The sequence below is a fragment of the Sceloporus occidentalis genome, unplaced genomic scaffold, assembly GCF_023333645.1.
Source record: "Sceloporus occidentalis isolate IW3139 unplaced genomic scaffold, rSceOcc1.0.p SCAF_301, whole genome shotgun sequence".
Lineage (NCBI taxonomy): Eukaryota > Metazoa > Chordata > Lepidosauria > Squamata > Phrynosomatidae > Sceloporus > Sceloporus occidentalis.
This window is the reverse complement of record NW_028317281.1, coordinates 568,263-584,547: the sequence shown is the minus strand read 5'-3', so window position 1 is coordinate 584,547 and position 16,285 is coordinate 568,263. Positions and strand designations below refer to the sequence as shown.

The window sequence follows — 16,285 nt, the reverse complement described above, 5'->3', positions numbered from 1 at the left end:
ACTTCCAGAGCTCAGACACAAGGCCCTAGCGTAAGCTGGCTACTCCGGTGGAGGTAGCAGGCATTGCCACACCGCAAACAGACGCAGCCAGGGGGGGAGAAACTGCCCTTACCATTAGGGACATTTGAGGCATGCCACTAGCCAGGAAGCGAACTGGCAGAGAAGAGACGCTGGCACCACCACCAGCAGCAGCATTGGGAAAGGCGAATGAGTGGGCAATTGGCGACCCACTCACCTGTTTCACCCCAGAGCAAAGCATCCAAACACTGTCAGTCCTAGACGTTTGGCAGCGGACTTCCAGAGCTCAGATACAAGGCCCTAGCGTAAGCTGGCTACACCGGCGGAGGTAGCAGGCGTTGCCACACCACAAACAGATGCAGCCAGGGGGGAGAAACTACCCTTACCATTAGGGACATTTGAGGCATGCCACTAGCCAGGAAGCGAACTGGCAGAGAAGAGACGCTGGCACCACCACCAGCAGCAGCAGCATTGGGAAAGGCGAATGAGTGGGCAATTGGTGATCCGCTCACCTGTTTCACCCCAGAGCAAAGCATCCAAACACTGTCGGTCCTTGGCGTTTGGGAGCAGACTTCCAGAGCTCAGACACAAGGCCCTAGCGTAAGCTGGCTACACCGGCGGAGGTAGCAGGCGTTCCCACACCGCAAACAGACGCAGCCAGGGGGAGAAACTACCCTTACCATTAGGGACATTTGAGGCATGACACTAGCCAGGAAGCGAACTGGCAAAAGATGCTGGCACCCCCACCACCACCAGCAGCAGCAGCATTGGGAAAGGTGAATGAGTGGGCAATTGACGACCCGCTCACCTGTTTCACCCCAGGGCAAAGCATCAAAGACTGTCAGTCCTAGGCGTTTGGGAGCGGACTTACAGAACTCAGACACTAGGCCCTAGCGTAAATTGGCTACACCGGCGGAGGTAGCAGACGTTGCCACACCACAAAGACGTGCAACCAGGGGGAGAAACTACCTTGAACATTAGAGAAAGAAAATTAACTTTCCAAGCTAAGAGCTGGGTAACCCAACTTGGGCAGATTGAATTTAAGAAAGGCAATCTGCTCCATCAGATGAGGTGCCATGCGTGAGCGCTGTGGACTCAGTATGTTTCCAGTCATAGAAAACACGTGCTCACTTTGAACAGTGGTTGGCGGACATGATAGTAGCTGCTGCGCAACACATGAGGAACAGAAGGAACTTCACAGAGGTAAAGTTTGACCATTTCAGCAGCACTACTCTCCTTTCTGCTGCTAGCTCTGTCAGATGGTCCAACTATACTCCCAAGTGCCTCTTCCCAAAACGCAGCTGCTCCACTCAGCTGTGTTGTGATGCTTGTGGCACTGCTGCTGATGCTGCTGCTAGGAGTAGCAGACCACATTATCTCTTCCTCCTCCTGCACCTCTCCCTCCTCGGACAGCATTCCCATTTTATGCTGCCAGTCATGCACCTTGTTAACCAATTGCTCCCGGTAGCTACTGAGAACATTGAATTTCATTGCTAGTTTTCCCTTAATTCTTGGATCGCAAAGGGACGCTAGCATCATTTCGGGACTCTCTTCCATTCGTTTGCGAAGGTGTACTTTTAGCAGATCCTTCAGCTTCCTGACTATGGCTGCTACGTCAGGATGTAGAGTGCCACCTTGAACAGCCTCACGGTTTCCAAGGAACACATCCATCTTGCTGCCTAGATGGGAGAACACTGGGATTACCTGGGCCAGACTGGCAGTGTTTGATCTTAAATTTTCAGTGGCATCCCTGAATGGTTTAAGGACTGCCACTAGCTGGGCGATCACTGTCCAATCCTCCCTATTCAATGGATATGTAATGCCAGTATTATGCTCTGAGGCAAGATTATGGATTGCCCTCTGCTGCTCCAAAATCCTCTCCAGCATGTCTAAAGTGGAGTTCCACCGCGTACTGACAGCCTGTCGTAGGCAGTGTACGGGAAGACCTGACCTCTCTTGCTCTTCCCTCAAAAGTTGGCTAGCCTTAACACTATGGTGAAAGTGCCCAGCGATCTTTCTGCAGCGGGACAGAACTACTGCTGCTACATTAGTTCCTTCTGACATTGCTGCCTTCACTACAAGATGGATGATGTGGGCTGCACAGCGCACACCAACAATATGACCATCTCGCAGCGCTTTCACCATATTGGCACCTCCGTCAGTTACCACAAAACCAACTTCAACATTGGTGCCTGCCTCTGCTCCCATCCAAAGGCCTCATTGCATGCAGAATATTTTGGGAAGTGTGCTTTTCATCCATCACTTCTGCATGGAGAAGGAATGATCGGTAGCCTGCTGCAGCAGCTTCCTTGGGCACACCGGGCTGCCACCAGTATGCTGTCAAAGAAAGAAAGGCATGCTGCCCACTAGGTGCACTCCACAAATCTGTAGTGAAATGAACAGACTGACCAGCAGCCTTGGAAAGCTCCTCTTTCACTGCTGAAACATAGGACCATGAGGGGACAATGTTCCTGCTGAAAGTGGAACGTGACGGAACTGTATATTGTGGAGCCACAGCCGCCATCAATTGTTTGAAAGGCTCCCCTTCAATCATGGAGAAGGATGCCCCTCCAACAGCAATGAACTGACCAATAAGTTGCGTTACTTTATTGGCCTGCTGTTTGGACATTGACCTTGGTCTCTGGCTGCCAGCACTAGCTGCTGCTGCTATTGGCTCAGAAGCAGCTGTTGGGGTTTTTCCACTCTCTCTGGAGATAGTACTAGTTGTTGTTGTAGTACCACGGCCACCCTACGAAGGAATGAGATCGCTTTGGTTTGGGAAAACCCCTCTGAGTCTTGCTGCTTATTTGGCTCTGCTTGGTACCTTGCATGTGGATGGGGAAGATGCTGCTTGGGGCAAAAGGCACTTCTTTTTACTCACTGGGCTAGTAGAAGTACTAGTTGTGCTACCCTTTAACTTTGAACATGCTTTCCGTAAAAAACCATAGAGCTTGTGGGCCTAGCAGCACTACTACTGCCTGCTTTTGGTGCCTTTCCTTTACTTGATGATCCTTCAAGCAATGCTTCCCCAAATGATAAGCGAGAACTTGGCCTACTTTGCTTAGCAAAGGCTGCATCTTAGAACTGGTGCTGGTGGTGGTGCTGCTGGTGGTGGTGGTAGATGGAGCTTGTCCCTCCTTAGGGATCCATTTCAAATTTTGTGTTGTGTGTGTAGTATAGTGTTTAAAAAAACTATATAAAAAAAAATATAAAAAAAAAAGGGGATAAAAAAATTAAAGACAAAAAAATTAGAGGAAGTTCTCTTCAGTGCTATTGCTGAAAAGGTAAAACTATGCACAACTGCACTGTGCTGTTGTGTGCAATCTGCCAAAGTGCTCAAGTTATTTAAATTATTAACTCAAGATTAACTATATTAACTAGCAGTATTTTAATTTGAATTTACACGGGCCTAAGAGCCTAGCCTACTACTATGCTAAGCCTAAAGCTATATTCCTTAGTATTCTAGTCTAACTCTAGGCAGACGCTCTCAAGCTCACTAAAATAAAGTGAGGTTAAGTTATATAATATTATTAATAGATTAGAATTATTTATATTATGGATTATAGATAGAATATAGATTATGAATTAGAATTTATTATATTATGTTATATAATAAATATTAGAAGAATTACTTATATTATGGATTATAGATAGAAGAATATAGATTATGAATTAGAATTTAGAATTACGTATTCGCGTAAAGATTGCCTTTTTCTTACCCATTATCACCTATCTCTTTTGAAGGCGGCCAGGTATGGCTCGATGACGTGGTCTGACCACGCCCCTTTGACATTGACTCTTGCGTCCCCGTTGCAACGACCCACTCAGACTTCGTGGAGGTTGAACGAGTCCCTGCTGTCCAATGTGGACGCTTTGGACTCGGTGTCTACGACTCTTAGTGACTACTTTCTCACTAATGTGACTCCTGATGTGCCTCTCCCTACGATTTGGGAGGCGCATAAATGTGTGGTTCGTGGTAGATTCGTTCAGTTGGGTGCGGAAAGAAAGAAGGCTTATACGCAGAAGCTTAGTGATCTTTATAGGCAGATAGCGGATCTTGAAACGGTCCATAAAGATACGCTGCAGGATGGGGACTTTGGGCGCCTTCTTGAACTTAGGGCGGATCTAGCCTCTATCCTTCACAGTCAGGCTCAGCGGCACTATGGTAAACTTAAAGCCCTGTTTTACGAACACGGAGATAAGCAAGGGAAATACCTGGCCCGTGCCCTCCCTCGCCAACGTCAGATGTCCTACATACCCAAAATACGCTCACCGTCAGGTTCTATGAGATATCTCCCTTCTTCTATAGCTGAGGAGTTTGTGGCTTTTTACTCCTCCCTCTATAATCGATCTCCCACGCATGACAATCCTGGAGAGGTTGAGAATCGTAGGTTAGTTATTCGCCGGTACCTGTCGCGTTACTTGTCGCGCCGTTTGTCCCCAGCCGACTCTGCACAACTGGAAGCTCCGATTTCTCTGGCGGACTTGACTATTGCACTTAAGCTCACTAAGCCTGGGAAGTGCCCGGGACCAGACGGTCTCTCTCTGGGTTACTATAGGGCTTTCCTCGGGATTCTCGGGCCTCAGTTGATTAAGGTGTTTAACTCTATCCTGGAGGGCGCAAGCTTTCACCCTCACACATTGGCGGCTACGATCTCTGTTATTCCTAAGGAGGGTAGAGATGCTGAGGTATGTGGCAACTATAGACCTATCTCCCTGTTGAACGTCGATCTCAAACTTTTCTCTAAGATTCTGGCTTTACGCTTGGGGAGGTGTCTCCCGGGCTTGGTGCATCCTGACCAATCGGGGTTTGTGCCTGGTAGGGAGTGTAGAGACGGGACCCTTCGGGCGGTGAACCTGATCCATCTGATTAAGCGCTCCGGTACTAAGGCTATCTTGCTCTCCACTGACGCCGAAAAGGCGTTTGATCGGCTTGATTGGACGTTTATGTTGGAAGTGCTGGCTGCGTTGGGGCTCGGCCCGCATATGCTGGGATGGGTATCTGCTTTGTATGCTTCCCCGTCGGCCAGGATCCGCATTAATGGTGCGCTATCGGCCGCCTTTCCCATTTCCAATGGTACCAGGCAGGGTCTCCCATGCTCTTTGTCCTTTCCTTGGAGCCCTTTCTGGAAGCCATCCGGGTTAATCTGGATATTACAGGTGTTGTTTGTGGTGGCCTTCATCATAAAACCATTGCCTTTGCAGACGATATGTTATTCGTGCTTACGAATCCCCGTGTATCCCTCCCTGTGTTGCTCGACGAGTTTCATAGGTATGGCAGTCTTTCTAACTTGAAACTCAATCTCTCGAAGTCTGAGATTTTGAATGTGTCCCTTTCTAGGGTGGAGGTGGATTCGTTGGCCCCCTCCTTCCCGTTCCGCTGGTGTTTCCAGAAGATGAAACATTTAGGTATTTGGTTGACGGATGATGTTTCCCTCCTGTATAGGTTTAACTTCCCTCCCCTCCTCGATTCGATTCGGAAGGACCTTCGCTCGTGGGGTTCCCTGTTCATCTCCTGGATGGGTAGGGTTAACGCTCTTAAAATGAACATACTCCCCAGGGTGCTGTACTTCCTCCAGGCGTTGACGATAACTTTACCTAGTGCATTCTTCTCCTCGCTACGATCTATGTTCCTTTCCTTTATCTGGGCTGGGAGGTCTCCGAGGCTCGCGTTGACACTGCTGCAGAGACCTAAGGGAGCAGGGGGCCTGGGTCTTCCCTGTTTACACAGTTACTACTCTGCCTGCCATTTATTACGTACCCTGGAGTGGAGTTATGGTCCGGCCCATAAGCTGTGGGTGTCCCTGGAGGCTGACTCTGCGTTGGTGCCTCTGAGAGCGCTCCCCTGGATTGAGCCATCTGTGGCTCGGAGGCAGGCGGGAGGGAATCCTTTTATTTTGGCGTCCCTGCGGGTTCTCCATTCTGCTTCCCGTAAGGGACGCAGAGTGGCCCACCACATTGATTGATGTGACGTGCCGCTCAAGGGGGTGGAGTCACACGGAACAGGACACTGGGCGGCACTGTGCAGGCACGCTGGCCGCTTAATGATTTTAAAGTGGCCAGCGTGTCTTACCGCCGCTTTAAGAGTCACAGCCACATCGGCTGCAATGGCATCTCCGTGTGCTGGCCACTTCTGCTGGCCCACCGTGGATGCTGCGGCCGTGCGGCCGTTTGATGTAGATCCAGGGCGGCCTGGGGGGCATTTGCCCCCCTGCCCCCCGGCCCAGCCCGCCCCTGGTGAGGGCGTATTTGTTCCATTTGGTATCAGTAGCGATTCATCGAAACTCTGTAATGTACTCTTCTACTGGACGGCGGCCTTGTGATAAGCTTCTGATAGCTAAACATGCTGAGGAGTGGTGATGCGGGTCATTGTATAAAGGGGACAAAGCAGCGACAAAGCAGTTGTAATTATGAATAACAGGATCATCTGACGATAATAAACGATGTGCCCAATTTGCCGGTTCACCCTTCATCAACAGAATCACCCATCTTCACGGAGTCAGAATTATGGTTTACCAGAAAACATGAGCTCGCAATTTGTTATAAACCCATGGAAGGTCTTACGGTCTCCAATTAATTTGGATGATAATGAAACGTGTGATCCTGACTCTAATGCCGCAAAGGAGGGAGCAGGTGGTGGAGAAGGGTTAATAGGAGCAGCTGCTTCATTATGAAGATTGCCATATTGAGCTTGCATGTCCATCATCATTTGGGTCAGCTTTTCCATCTTTTGGTTTATGTCTGAGAGTGTGGCTTCGAGGCCTGCAGGAACCATAGTAATGGCTGAAGTATACTGTCACGATCAATAAGCGAGCTGTTAAGCGAGAGGGTTCCTAATAGCAGAAACCATTCCAACGAGGCAAGATGCGAGGCAAGGGTAAATACGTAAATAGGGTCTGATACACCAAGGGTCAAAAAACAGAGAACGCTTCAGTATAGGAATCAAACTTCAACTGATATTTCAGCAAAGGTTACTGGGAGTGAAGCATTTAAATACTTTCAAATTTGGCGCCAAAATGACAATAGCGTATGAAACGCGTTGCTATGGCAACGCTGGAGCACGTCCTATGTACAGCTGGTGTCTACCGGCAACTTGAGAGAGACACGTCTCCATGGCAACAAGTGAGTGAGCGCCCCCTCCCTCCTGCTAACCTATGGCTGCAGCTGTGGGGGAGTGTCGCTGGAGAGAGCCTGCTCGCTGCTGAGCAGGGGATGAGAAGAGGCAGCACGAGGCAGCGTTTCAGCGTGGGAACGCTGGCTATGGTAAGTACCTGACATATACATACAAATAATTTTACAGTCACTCACTAATTCACACTTTCATTCACATAATTCATTCACACAATCATTTATTCTCACTCATTCACAAAAATCATTTACACGTATTCATGAATGCATTCTCACAAATTCATCCACACATTAATTCATACTCTCACAGAGCATTTGCTCTGAAAAAAAAAATCTTTAATCGAGCAAATACGGTATATATCCGTGCCCATGTACAATAAAGCTTTCTTAATTTTATACTGTACACTGAGTCTTGGCTAGTAACTTGGAAAGCGGGGAAATAGTGTGTTCTTCCAGGCTAAGGGAGCACAAGTCAGCGGAGGCAGTCAGTCTTACTAGCCAGATCCATGAATGTAAGTAATGGTAAGTTTTGCTGATAGATAAGAAAAAGGTGTAACAGTATTGGACATATTTATTGTCTTAAAGTTTGTTCTATTTGAAAAAGTTGTACAAAATTCTCTCACCTACTCGCAGGACAAAGTCATTATAAGACTGATAGTTGATTTCATCAAGAACGTCAAACATTTCTATTGCAAAATCCGCCAGTGTACTTAAATGGCAATAAATTGTTTTTTTCACCTGTAAATAGAAAAACAAACATTTCAAAACAGAACGGTAGGTAGCCTGTGAAATTTAGTAATGTTAAGCACACCATTATCCCATGTACATCACACTTTAACAAAATATTGGCATATAATTATATTATTCAAACCTTGTCGTTTCTAATGAATAACAAAATAAATATTTTATTTGAAGGAGAAAACTATAAAACCAGCTTAGTAGACTACTGTGTACAAAAATGTTACCACCTCCCGAAATTGAGTACATTTTGAGTGCACTAAATAAAAGGTCATATGTTAGTTATTATGAGCTTAGATATTTGTAACTCCTCGTCAAAATGTTTGTACACCATCACTAATTATGTCTTATGTTCTAATTCAAGACCTTAATAATCAGTTAATGCTTTTATTGACAGCAACTGAGCCTTTACAAAGACAAGGAAACTTATTTTATAATAGTCTTTCATGTTGTTTATACATAAAAATTTTGTTTATGTTGTTTTAGAGAAAGAAATTGCATAAAGGATCTACTTTGCCTAGTATATTTACTAGACTTGTGCATTTGGATTTGTACAAATGCAAAATTAAGTGAATTTTGCAGATTTTGTCAACTTGTACAAATCTCAGAAAAGGAGGCCAGACCCCCATGAAATGCATTAAAAAGAAAGCAAAAAAGCTAGGAAAAATGGCGGACCTTCCTGTGATGTCCTCTCCCTCTACTTGGTGGATCGGCGAGAGGACGTCACCAGAAGCTCCGACATTTTCTCCTAAGATAACTTTGTGTGAGAGGGTGTGAGTCCAAGAGGGTGCGAGACAGTCAGTGAGAGTAAGTAAAGGCATCTTCCTGAAATTAAAATGGGCCCGATTTTTGTCTGAAACAAACGGGCAGGAAAACGGAATTCATTGTCCCAAAATGAATGGGTCAAAAATGAACCAAAAATTTGAATTTGCATATGTCTGATATTTACATCTGTCACTTTCTAATAAATAACAAAATAATTAGGCATTATATTATCAATTATGTCCTTCCATGCAATGTATTTTTTGTCATTCGTGACAATGGCTGTTTTAACATTTCTGCGGTGCTCATGTTTAGCTGTAATTTTCTTCTCTCTCATTTAATGAACACACACAAGTTATGTATTGGCTTTTTCAGGACAAGAAGGGATTTCTTTATTATTTTCACATACCGTATTTGCTCGATTATAAGACGAGGTTTTTTCCAGCGATGCAGGGGACCTGGATCCTCCTGTGTTATGCCCCCCCTCCCAACTTACCGGTGCTTCTGAGTCCCCGGTGCTTAGTCCGGGCAGAGTGTAGAGCTCTATGCGATTTGCGTAGAGCTCTACACGCTGCCCGGACTAAGCACCGGGGACTCAAATGCAGGGGACCTGGATTCCTCCAGTGCTATGCCCCCCCTCAACTTACCGGTGCTTCTGAGTCCCCGGTGCTTAGTCCGGGCAGCGTGTAGAGCTGCCCGGACTAAGCACCGGGGGACTCAGAAGCACCGGTAAATTTGGAGGAGAGAGGGGGAGGGAGTGTTAAATGGGGGGCATAAGGTATTTCTGGAGGCAGAGTGCTCTGTGAAATGCCTTTTAACCCCCTTAATGCCACTCTGCCACCAGAAATGCCTTTTAACCCTCTATATGCCACTCTGCCCCATAATATGCCTTTTAACCCCTAAATGCCAGAGTGGCATATAGGGGTATAAAGCATTTCTGGAGGCAGAGTGGCACATAGGGGGTCAAAAGGCATATCATGGGGCACAGTGGCATATAGAGGGTTAAAAGGCGTATCATGGGGCACAGTGGCATTTAGAGGGTTAAAAAGCATATCATGGGGCACAGTGGCATATATGGGGTATAAGGCATTTCTGGGGCAGAGTGGCAAGCCTGGGGGCAGATGTGCATAACTGGGGGGGCAGGTTGAAAAAAAGGAAATAAAAATAAAATATTTTTCTCAATCGTGGCTTTCATTAACAAACAATTGTTCACATAGTTTACATGAATTAACATTTATTGATAAGTTTTTTCCTATATAGTCGTCTTATATTCAGGCTTTTTCTTTTTTTCATAAATTAATATTCAGATTTTGGGGGGTCGTCTTATAATCAGGGTCGTCTTATAAATCGAGCAAATACGGTATTACCAATTTGTTTTATTTTTTTTTAAATGTATTTATTTTCTTTTTTTTTTTTTTACTTTACTAATCACATTGTGATTAGAAAGCTGGGCTCCACTGACTACTGTCACCAAAATGAGGTTGGTTTGACAACATCTATCTTTCACAAGACCCATGGTGACTTTTAATAATATACTGATGCAAGATGTAATCTTGAATATATGCCTTTAGCAACCCCTCACATAATTTTCTCACTACAGATGTGAAGCTCACAAGCCTGTAGTTACTGAGATTCTGATCCCTTCCTACATCTGGGCACCACATCTGCTTTATGCCAGTCTATTTGCACTATACCTGAACTGAAAGAATCCCCAAAAATCAAAACTAGTGGTCTGTCAAGAATTAAGCTTAACTCTGTAAATACCCTTGGGTGTATATCATCTGGCCCTGGAGCCCTTTCAACCTTAACAGGGTTTAATTGCAGTGTAAGTACTTTTCCATGTGTCTAATTCTGTAATGTGTTCTTTAAGGAGTTTAACTCGTCTTCTGTGTTCTGTCCAGAAAACAATCCATCCCAGTGAATGTAATCAATAAAAGCCATTAGCCTGTCAAAGTTGGCCCTTCTATAAACAATTTAAAAAAAAGTGTCTGGGTTGAGTTACCAATTTGCTGTTCTAAATTAATCTCATATTATGGTCACTATTTCTCAAGCGTCCTTATGTTTGACATAAGCTCTGCATTGTTAGCTATTACCTATTACTGTTACTGAGGCACTGGGCATGCTTTAATTTCATTAGGTGGCTGGCAGAGGCGCTGTGCAGACCGGCCAGTCCACTGGGAAATCTCAGCCTTTTAAATTTGCAGTGAAAGCTGATCCTCCCTATCATTGCTAATATTTGGACATTGTTAATGTGTGTGACGGGACGCCCTGTACCCTGACAGGGTACACCCGTCAGCCGTTCTTTGCTTCCTCCCAGAAATGCAAGGGTTAACCACTTCCAGCGCCAGACATTACTGCGAGGAAGGGATCAGGAACCGGCTCTGTATTCTATATGTAGTTGCACGATAGCCCGCCGAAACGTAGCCAAATACGGTGCTGTAATTGTCCTGCAAAGTGATATGAGTGATATAGCGAGCCCCTGAAGCATTAGACGAGACTAATGTCCAGGTGAAGAACAGTTTATTGGGAAACACACAGCCATAACAATTAACATATCAATGCCCGGCCCAGACAGCAAATATTTATTTTTTTGGTGTGGCAGCGGAGGGAGTGATTGCATGCTAGGGAGCGCGGAGCGGGGCTCAAGGAAATGCTTGCATAGGGTACAATTTTTTCACTATAAAATATATTGGCAACAGGGTATATATATGGTTTGTAATGTTATAATGGGAGATGAATTCTCTGTCTCTATTGAGGCCAGTGAGTAGGGTATTAAAACGGCAGATTAGTTTGACCTCCCATATTTTTCTCTCTCTCTGGGTGCGGAACAATCCCATCAGCATTAACAGCTTCTCATCCCGAATGTTGTGTCCAGGCTGACAGAAATGTTCTCCAACACGTGTATCTATTTTTTTCTGGTTGATAGATGATTTGCACCTAAAGCAGCCATTGATTTTGTGGTGTAAGTGAGAGCCTGGTATCTGTACTTCATCTGTGGGAAGGATGTATGCACAGTTCTCGCATCTCTTTTGTTGGCAGGGAGAGGTACCATTTGCTGTTTGCCTGTGAAGGGTGCTCTTCACTATCCATTGTTTGAGATTGGGGGGCTGTTTGAATGAAAGCAGTGGGGGATGTGGAAATATTGTCCGAAGTCTTTCATCAGTGTGCAAGAGTTCTTGTAATTCCTTTGAGATCTTGCGCAGGGCTTCCATTTGTGGATTATAGGTTACCACTAATAGTACTCAATCTCGTTTTTGTGGCTGCTGGTATCTCAGGAGGTTTTCTCTGAGGATTTTGATGGCTTTCTGTATTTGGGAGTACTGTACTCATGGTTGATGAATTCCTTCCTGAGATTCTGGAGGTGTTTATCCCAGTCCATAGGATCCGAACAGATGTGGTTATATCTAATGGCTTGACTGTATATGATTGATTTTTGGTATGTCTGGGATGGAAGCTGTTGTGTTTCAGATAGGTTGGTCTATCTGTTGGTTTGCTGTAGAGTAAAGTCTGAATGGACTTGTTCTTAATGTAGATGGTAGTGTCTAGGAATTGGATGTTAGTGCGGGAGTAGCTCAGTTTCAGGTTTATGTTAGGATGAAAGGCATTATAGTCTTCATGAAATCTGAGGAGTTCCTCTTAGCTACCAGTCCAGATGATTAGTATATCGTCTATGTAGTGAAGATATACCAGTGGTTTGGTGTGGCAGGTGGAGATGTAGTTCTCCTCTAGTTTGGCCATGAACATTGAGCATATTGTGGAGCCATTCGTGTGCCCATAGTGGTCCCCATTTTCTGGAGATAAAAGCCCTGTCCAAATATGAAGTAGTTGTGGTTGAGGATAAACTGTATTAGTTGTGTTATGGGTTCCATTCCTAGGTTCTCCTGTTCTAGGTATTTGCGGCAAGCTGCTATACTGTCACAATGGGGAATGTTGGTGTAGAGGGATTCTACATCCATGGTAGCAAGAATGGTGCAATCAGGAACTGTGCCAGCCAGAGATGTTTTCTGTAAGACCCTGAAATTATGGGTCTTCCGGGGTTTCCCTCTTTGTGTATTTTGGGGAGCATGTAGAAGGAGCCCACTTTGGGGTCAGTTGGCACCAAACCTTCCACCTGTTGCCTGATGTTGGTTGGCAGTTATTTTATGGTTTTCTTGAGTGTTTTGGTGCAGGTGATTGTGGGGTCCTCCTGAAGTTGTACATAGTGTCTGTCATCAGAGAGTTGTCTGTGTGCTTCTTTTATGTAATCCTCAGTGTCCATAATAACCACAGCACCTCCCTTGTCTGCTGGTTTAATTGTAATGTCTTGATTGTTCTTAAGTGATCTAATGGCCTTCTGTTCCTTCGTAGTTAAGTTGGCAGTTTGTTTGGTTTGTTTCTCTAATATTTCCGAGTTGACTCTGTGTCTAAAGCTCTCTATATATCGGTCAAGTGTAGGGTTATATCCTGGTTTCGGAGTCCAAGTGGATTTCTTTGTAGTCAATTGGTTGTATCTTTTCATAGTGTCACTGGTTTCATTGTCCGTTTTGTCATGAAAGAATTCCTTGAGTCTAAGTTTTCGGAAGAATTCCTCCATATCACTGCACAGGGTTATTTTGTCCAGAGGTCTTGTTGGGCACAATGATAGACCTTTAGAGAGTACAGATAGTACATCCCTGTTTGGTGTGTAAGTGAAAAGGTTGAAAATCCCGAAATTAGTCTTAATCGCTGTAATTTCTTCTTCCTTATGTTGATGAGCGATTTTTGGAGTCTTTCGTAGTACTGCTGTAAATATTTTTTATCCTCTGTGTTTGGTTCCAGTTGTTCATTGTATGTGGGGGGAAACAGGCCAAGCCTTGCACAAACGGTTTCATTCCCACGGACATACAATCAACCAGAAAAAAATAGATACACGTGTTGGAGAACATTTCTGTCAGCCTGGACACAACATTCGGGATGTGAAGCTGTTAGTGCTGATGGGATCGTTTCTCACCCAGAGGGAAAGAAAAATACGGGAGGTCAAACTTATCTGCCAGTTTACTACCCTACTCACTGGCCTTAATAGAGACAGAGAATTCATCTCCCATTATAACATTACAAACCATTAATCCTCTCACAATCCGAATTAACTACAAACAATTTATTCCTGCGAACATTTGACACCTTCGTGGATCTGGCATCTGTCATATAGTTTTATGGCCCCTCTAACCAGGGAGTAAACTGACCAAAGATGATCTGTCTGAACCTTATCTGTCTATTAGATCTCTGCTAGTCTGGCTAATTTACTGCTGAGCAAATTCCCCAATACCTCTGTGTTTATTTTAAGCTTTTGTTAATGTATGAATTGTGCTTTTGTATTTTGAAAGTTCTGTTTTAGTTTCATTAATGCCTGAGGAAGGGACTTAACAACTTGGTCTCAAAAGCTTGCAATTATACTCTGTTAGCCAATAAATGGTATCATTTTAACTATTCCTTTCTCCTGTTTTCTCAATGGCTAACACGGTACAAACCCTTTTATCATATTAAATATGAAAAAATAGTTTTACACGTGAATTAATATTTACCAGTAAATATAGGGTAGTCTTATATTCAGGCTTTCTTTTTTTTCTAAATTAATATTCAAATTTTGGGGGGTCGTCTTATAATCGAGCAAATGCGGTATATATGTGTTTATGGGCAGTGTATATGTGTGTGTAAGGGCAGTGTACGTGTATGTGTCAGGGTCCACTTTTTGCTGTCTGAACCATGGCTTAATCATATATGTGGTATATCTGGAGCACTCTGAACCCAATTACCAGGTACAGCTGAACCTAATTACCTGTGTTGAGCCCTGCCTTTAAAGACCTACCCTACTCCTCAGACAGTGCCTTTGCACCTCCCTCGGGTTAGTCCCCCCATATTAAGAATTTTTACAAAAGATAATTGCATTTGTTAGAACTTTGTTAGATCAGGTTTGATCAACTGTTTTTTCCTTAGATCTACTGTAAAATAGGCAATATTAACAATCTTTTTCAGGGGGGGGCTAACCCGTAGCCAGCCCCCCTCAACAAAAATTTCAACAAAATGTTACTGATTATGATAGCTCCGCGTTAGATCAGGTTTGATCAGGCAAATTTTTTTTTAGATCTAGTCTAATTACTGAGATATTGCATATTTAATGAGGGGGGGGCTGGCCCCCCTCAACTGAAATTTGGAATTTTTTTAATGGATTTTGGTAGATATTCGTTAGATCCGGTTAGATCAACAGTTTTTTCGTTAGATCTATCACGCAGGAGGCAGTAATCACAATCCTATTTCGTGTGTGGGGGATGGGAATACATATGGGTTGCCCCCCCCTCAACTTAAATTTGGAACTTTTTTCATGGATTTTGGTAGATACTCATTAGATCCAGTAAGATCAATAGTTTTTTTTCGTTAGATCTATCACGCAGGAGGGAGTATTCACAATCCTATTCTGGGTGCAAGGGATGGGAATACATACGGGTTGCCCCTCCAACTGAAATTTGGAATTTATGTCCCGCTGAGCTCTACCTCTGTTCCGTGGAATTCGGGGGTGGTCTGCACAGGGTACCTGAACACCTAAGGCCGGCCCTGGAAACGCTATACAAAGCTAAAAGGCAGGAAATAAAGCATTTAGGAAATAAAACATCCCCGCACACAAAATAGGACTGTGAATACAGCCTCCTGTGTTATAGATCTAACAAAAAAAAAGTTGTTCTAACCGGATCTAACGAATATCTACCTAAATCCATTAAAAAATCCAAATTTCAGTTGAGGGGGGGGGAACCCGTATGTATACCCATCCCCGCACACAAAATAGGATTGTGAATACTGCCTCCTGCGTGATAGATCTAACGAAAAAACTGTTGATCTAACCAAGTGAGGTCTCACCAGTGATCTGGTGATCTCAACGGCATGAGCACTTCCTTCTTTCTACTGCTAACCAGTGGCGGATCTACCGGGGTCGCAGGGGTCGCGACTGCGACCGGGCCCCGGCGGCAGGTGGGCCCAAGCCAAGGGGCCGCCCGAAATCTTTTTTTTTTACGTATTTTTTTTTTTTTTTTAAATAAGGCAGGGGCGTCCAACATGCGGCCCGCGGGCCAAATGCGGCCCGCGAGACCTCGAGGTGCGGCCCGCGTAAGATCGGCAGCCAGGGCAACCGATCTTACACGAGCCGCACCTCAAGCCCTGCTACTTACTTGTGGGAGGGTCTTCTGGACAGCACGGAGGAAGCGGAGTTCACGTGACTTCCTACTTCCTCTGTGCTTTAGCAGAGAAGGCAGAGGAAGGCCGCGCCCCCTGCTGAAGTCTGTGAGCGGCATCGAGGAGCTGCAGTGCAGGTAAGGGGGTGGGGAGGGTGTTTGAATGAGTGTGTGTGATTGAGGGAATGAATCTGTGAATTAATGATTATATGAATAAATGAGTGTGTGTGTGTGTGTGTGTGTGTGTGATAGCATGGATGTGTAAGTGCTGGAACCTAGGCATGATAGGAGTGTGATTGCTAACAGTAGTCACAGTCCCATCATGCCTAGGTTCCAGCACTTACACATCCATCCAGTAAATGCTGGAACCTAGGCATGATGGGACTCTGATTGCTGTTAGCAATCACACTCCTATCATGCCAAGTCAGCCAGTACATGCTGAAACCTGGCCAGCTACCCCC

At 44.9% G+C, this 16,285-nt stretch overlaps 1 protein-coding gene across 1 annotated transcript in view; it reads right to left on the bottom strand.

Moving 5' to 3' along the window:
• LOC149275033 (adenylate cyclase type 1-like) overlaps window positions 1–16,285 on the bottom strand; it is a gene marked incomplete at its 5' end in the record, with an annotated part of 677,365 nt that overhangs the window by 93,689 nt on the left and 567,391 nt on the right. The window contains one exon of the mRNA XM_089504957.1: window positions 7,770–7,884. Within this exon, the coding sequence (XP_089361083.1) occupies window positions 7,770–7,884 (115 nt within the window). The remainder of the gene's footprint in view (window positions 1–7,769; window positions 7,885–16,285) is intronic.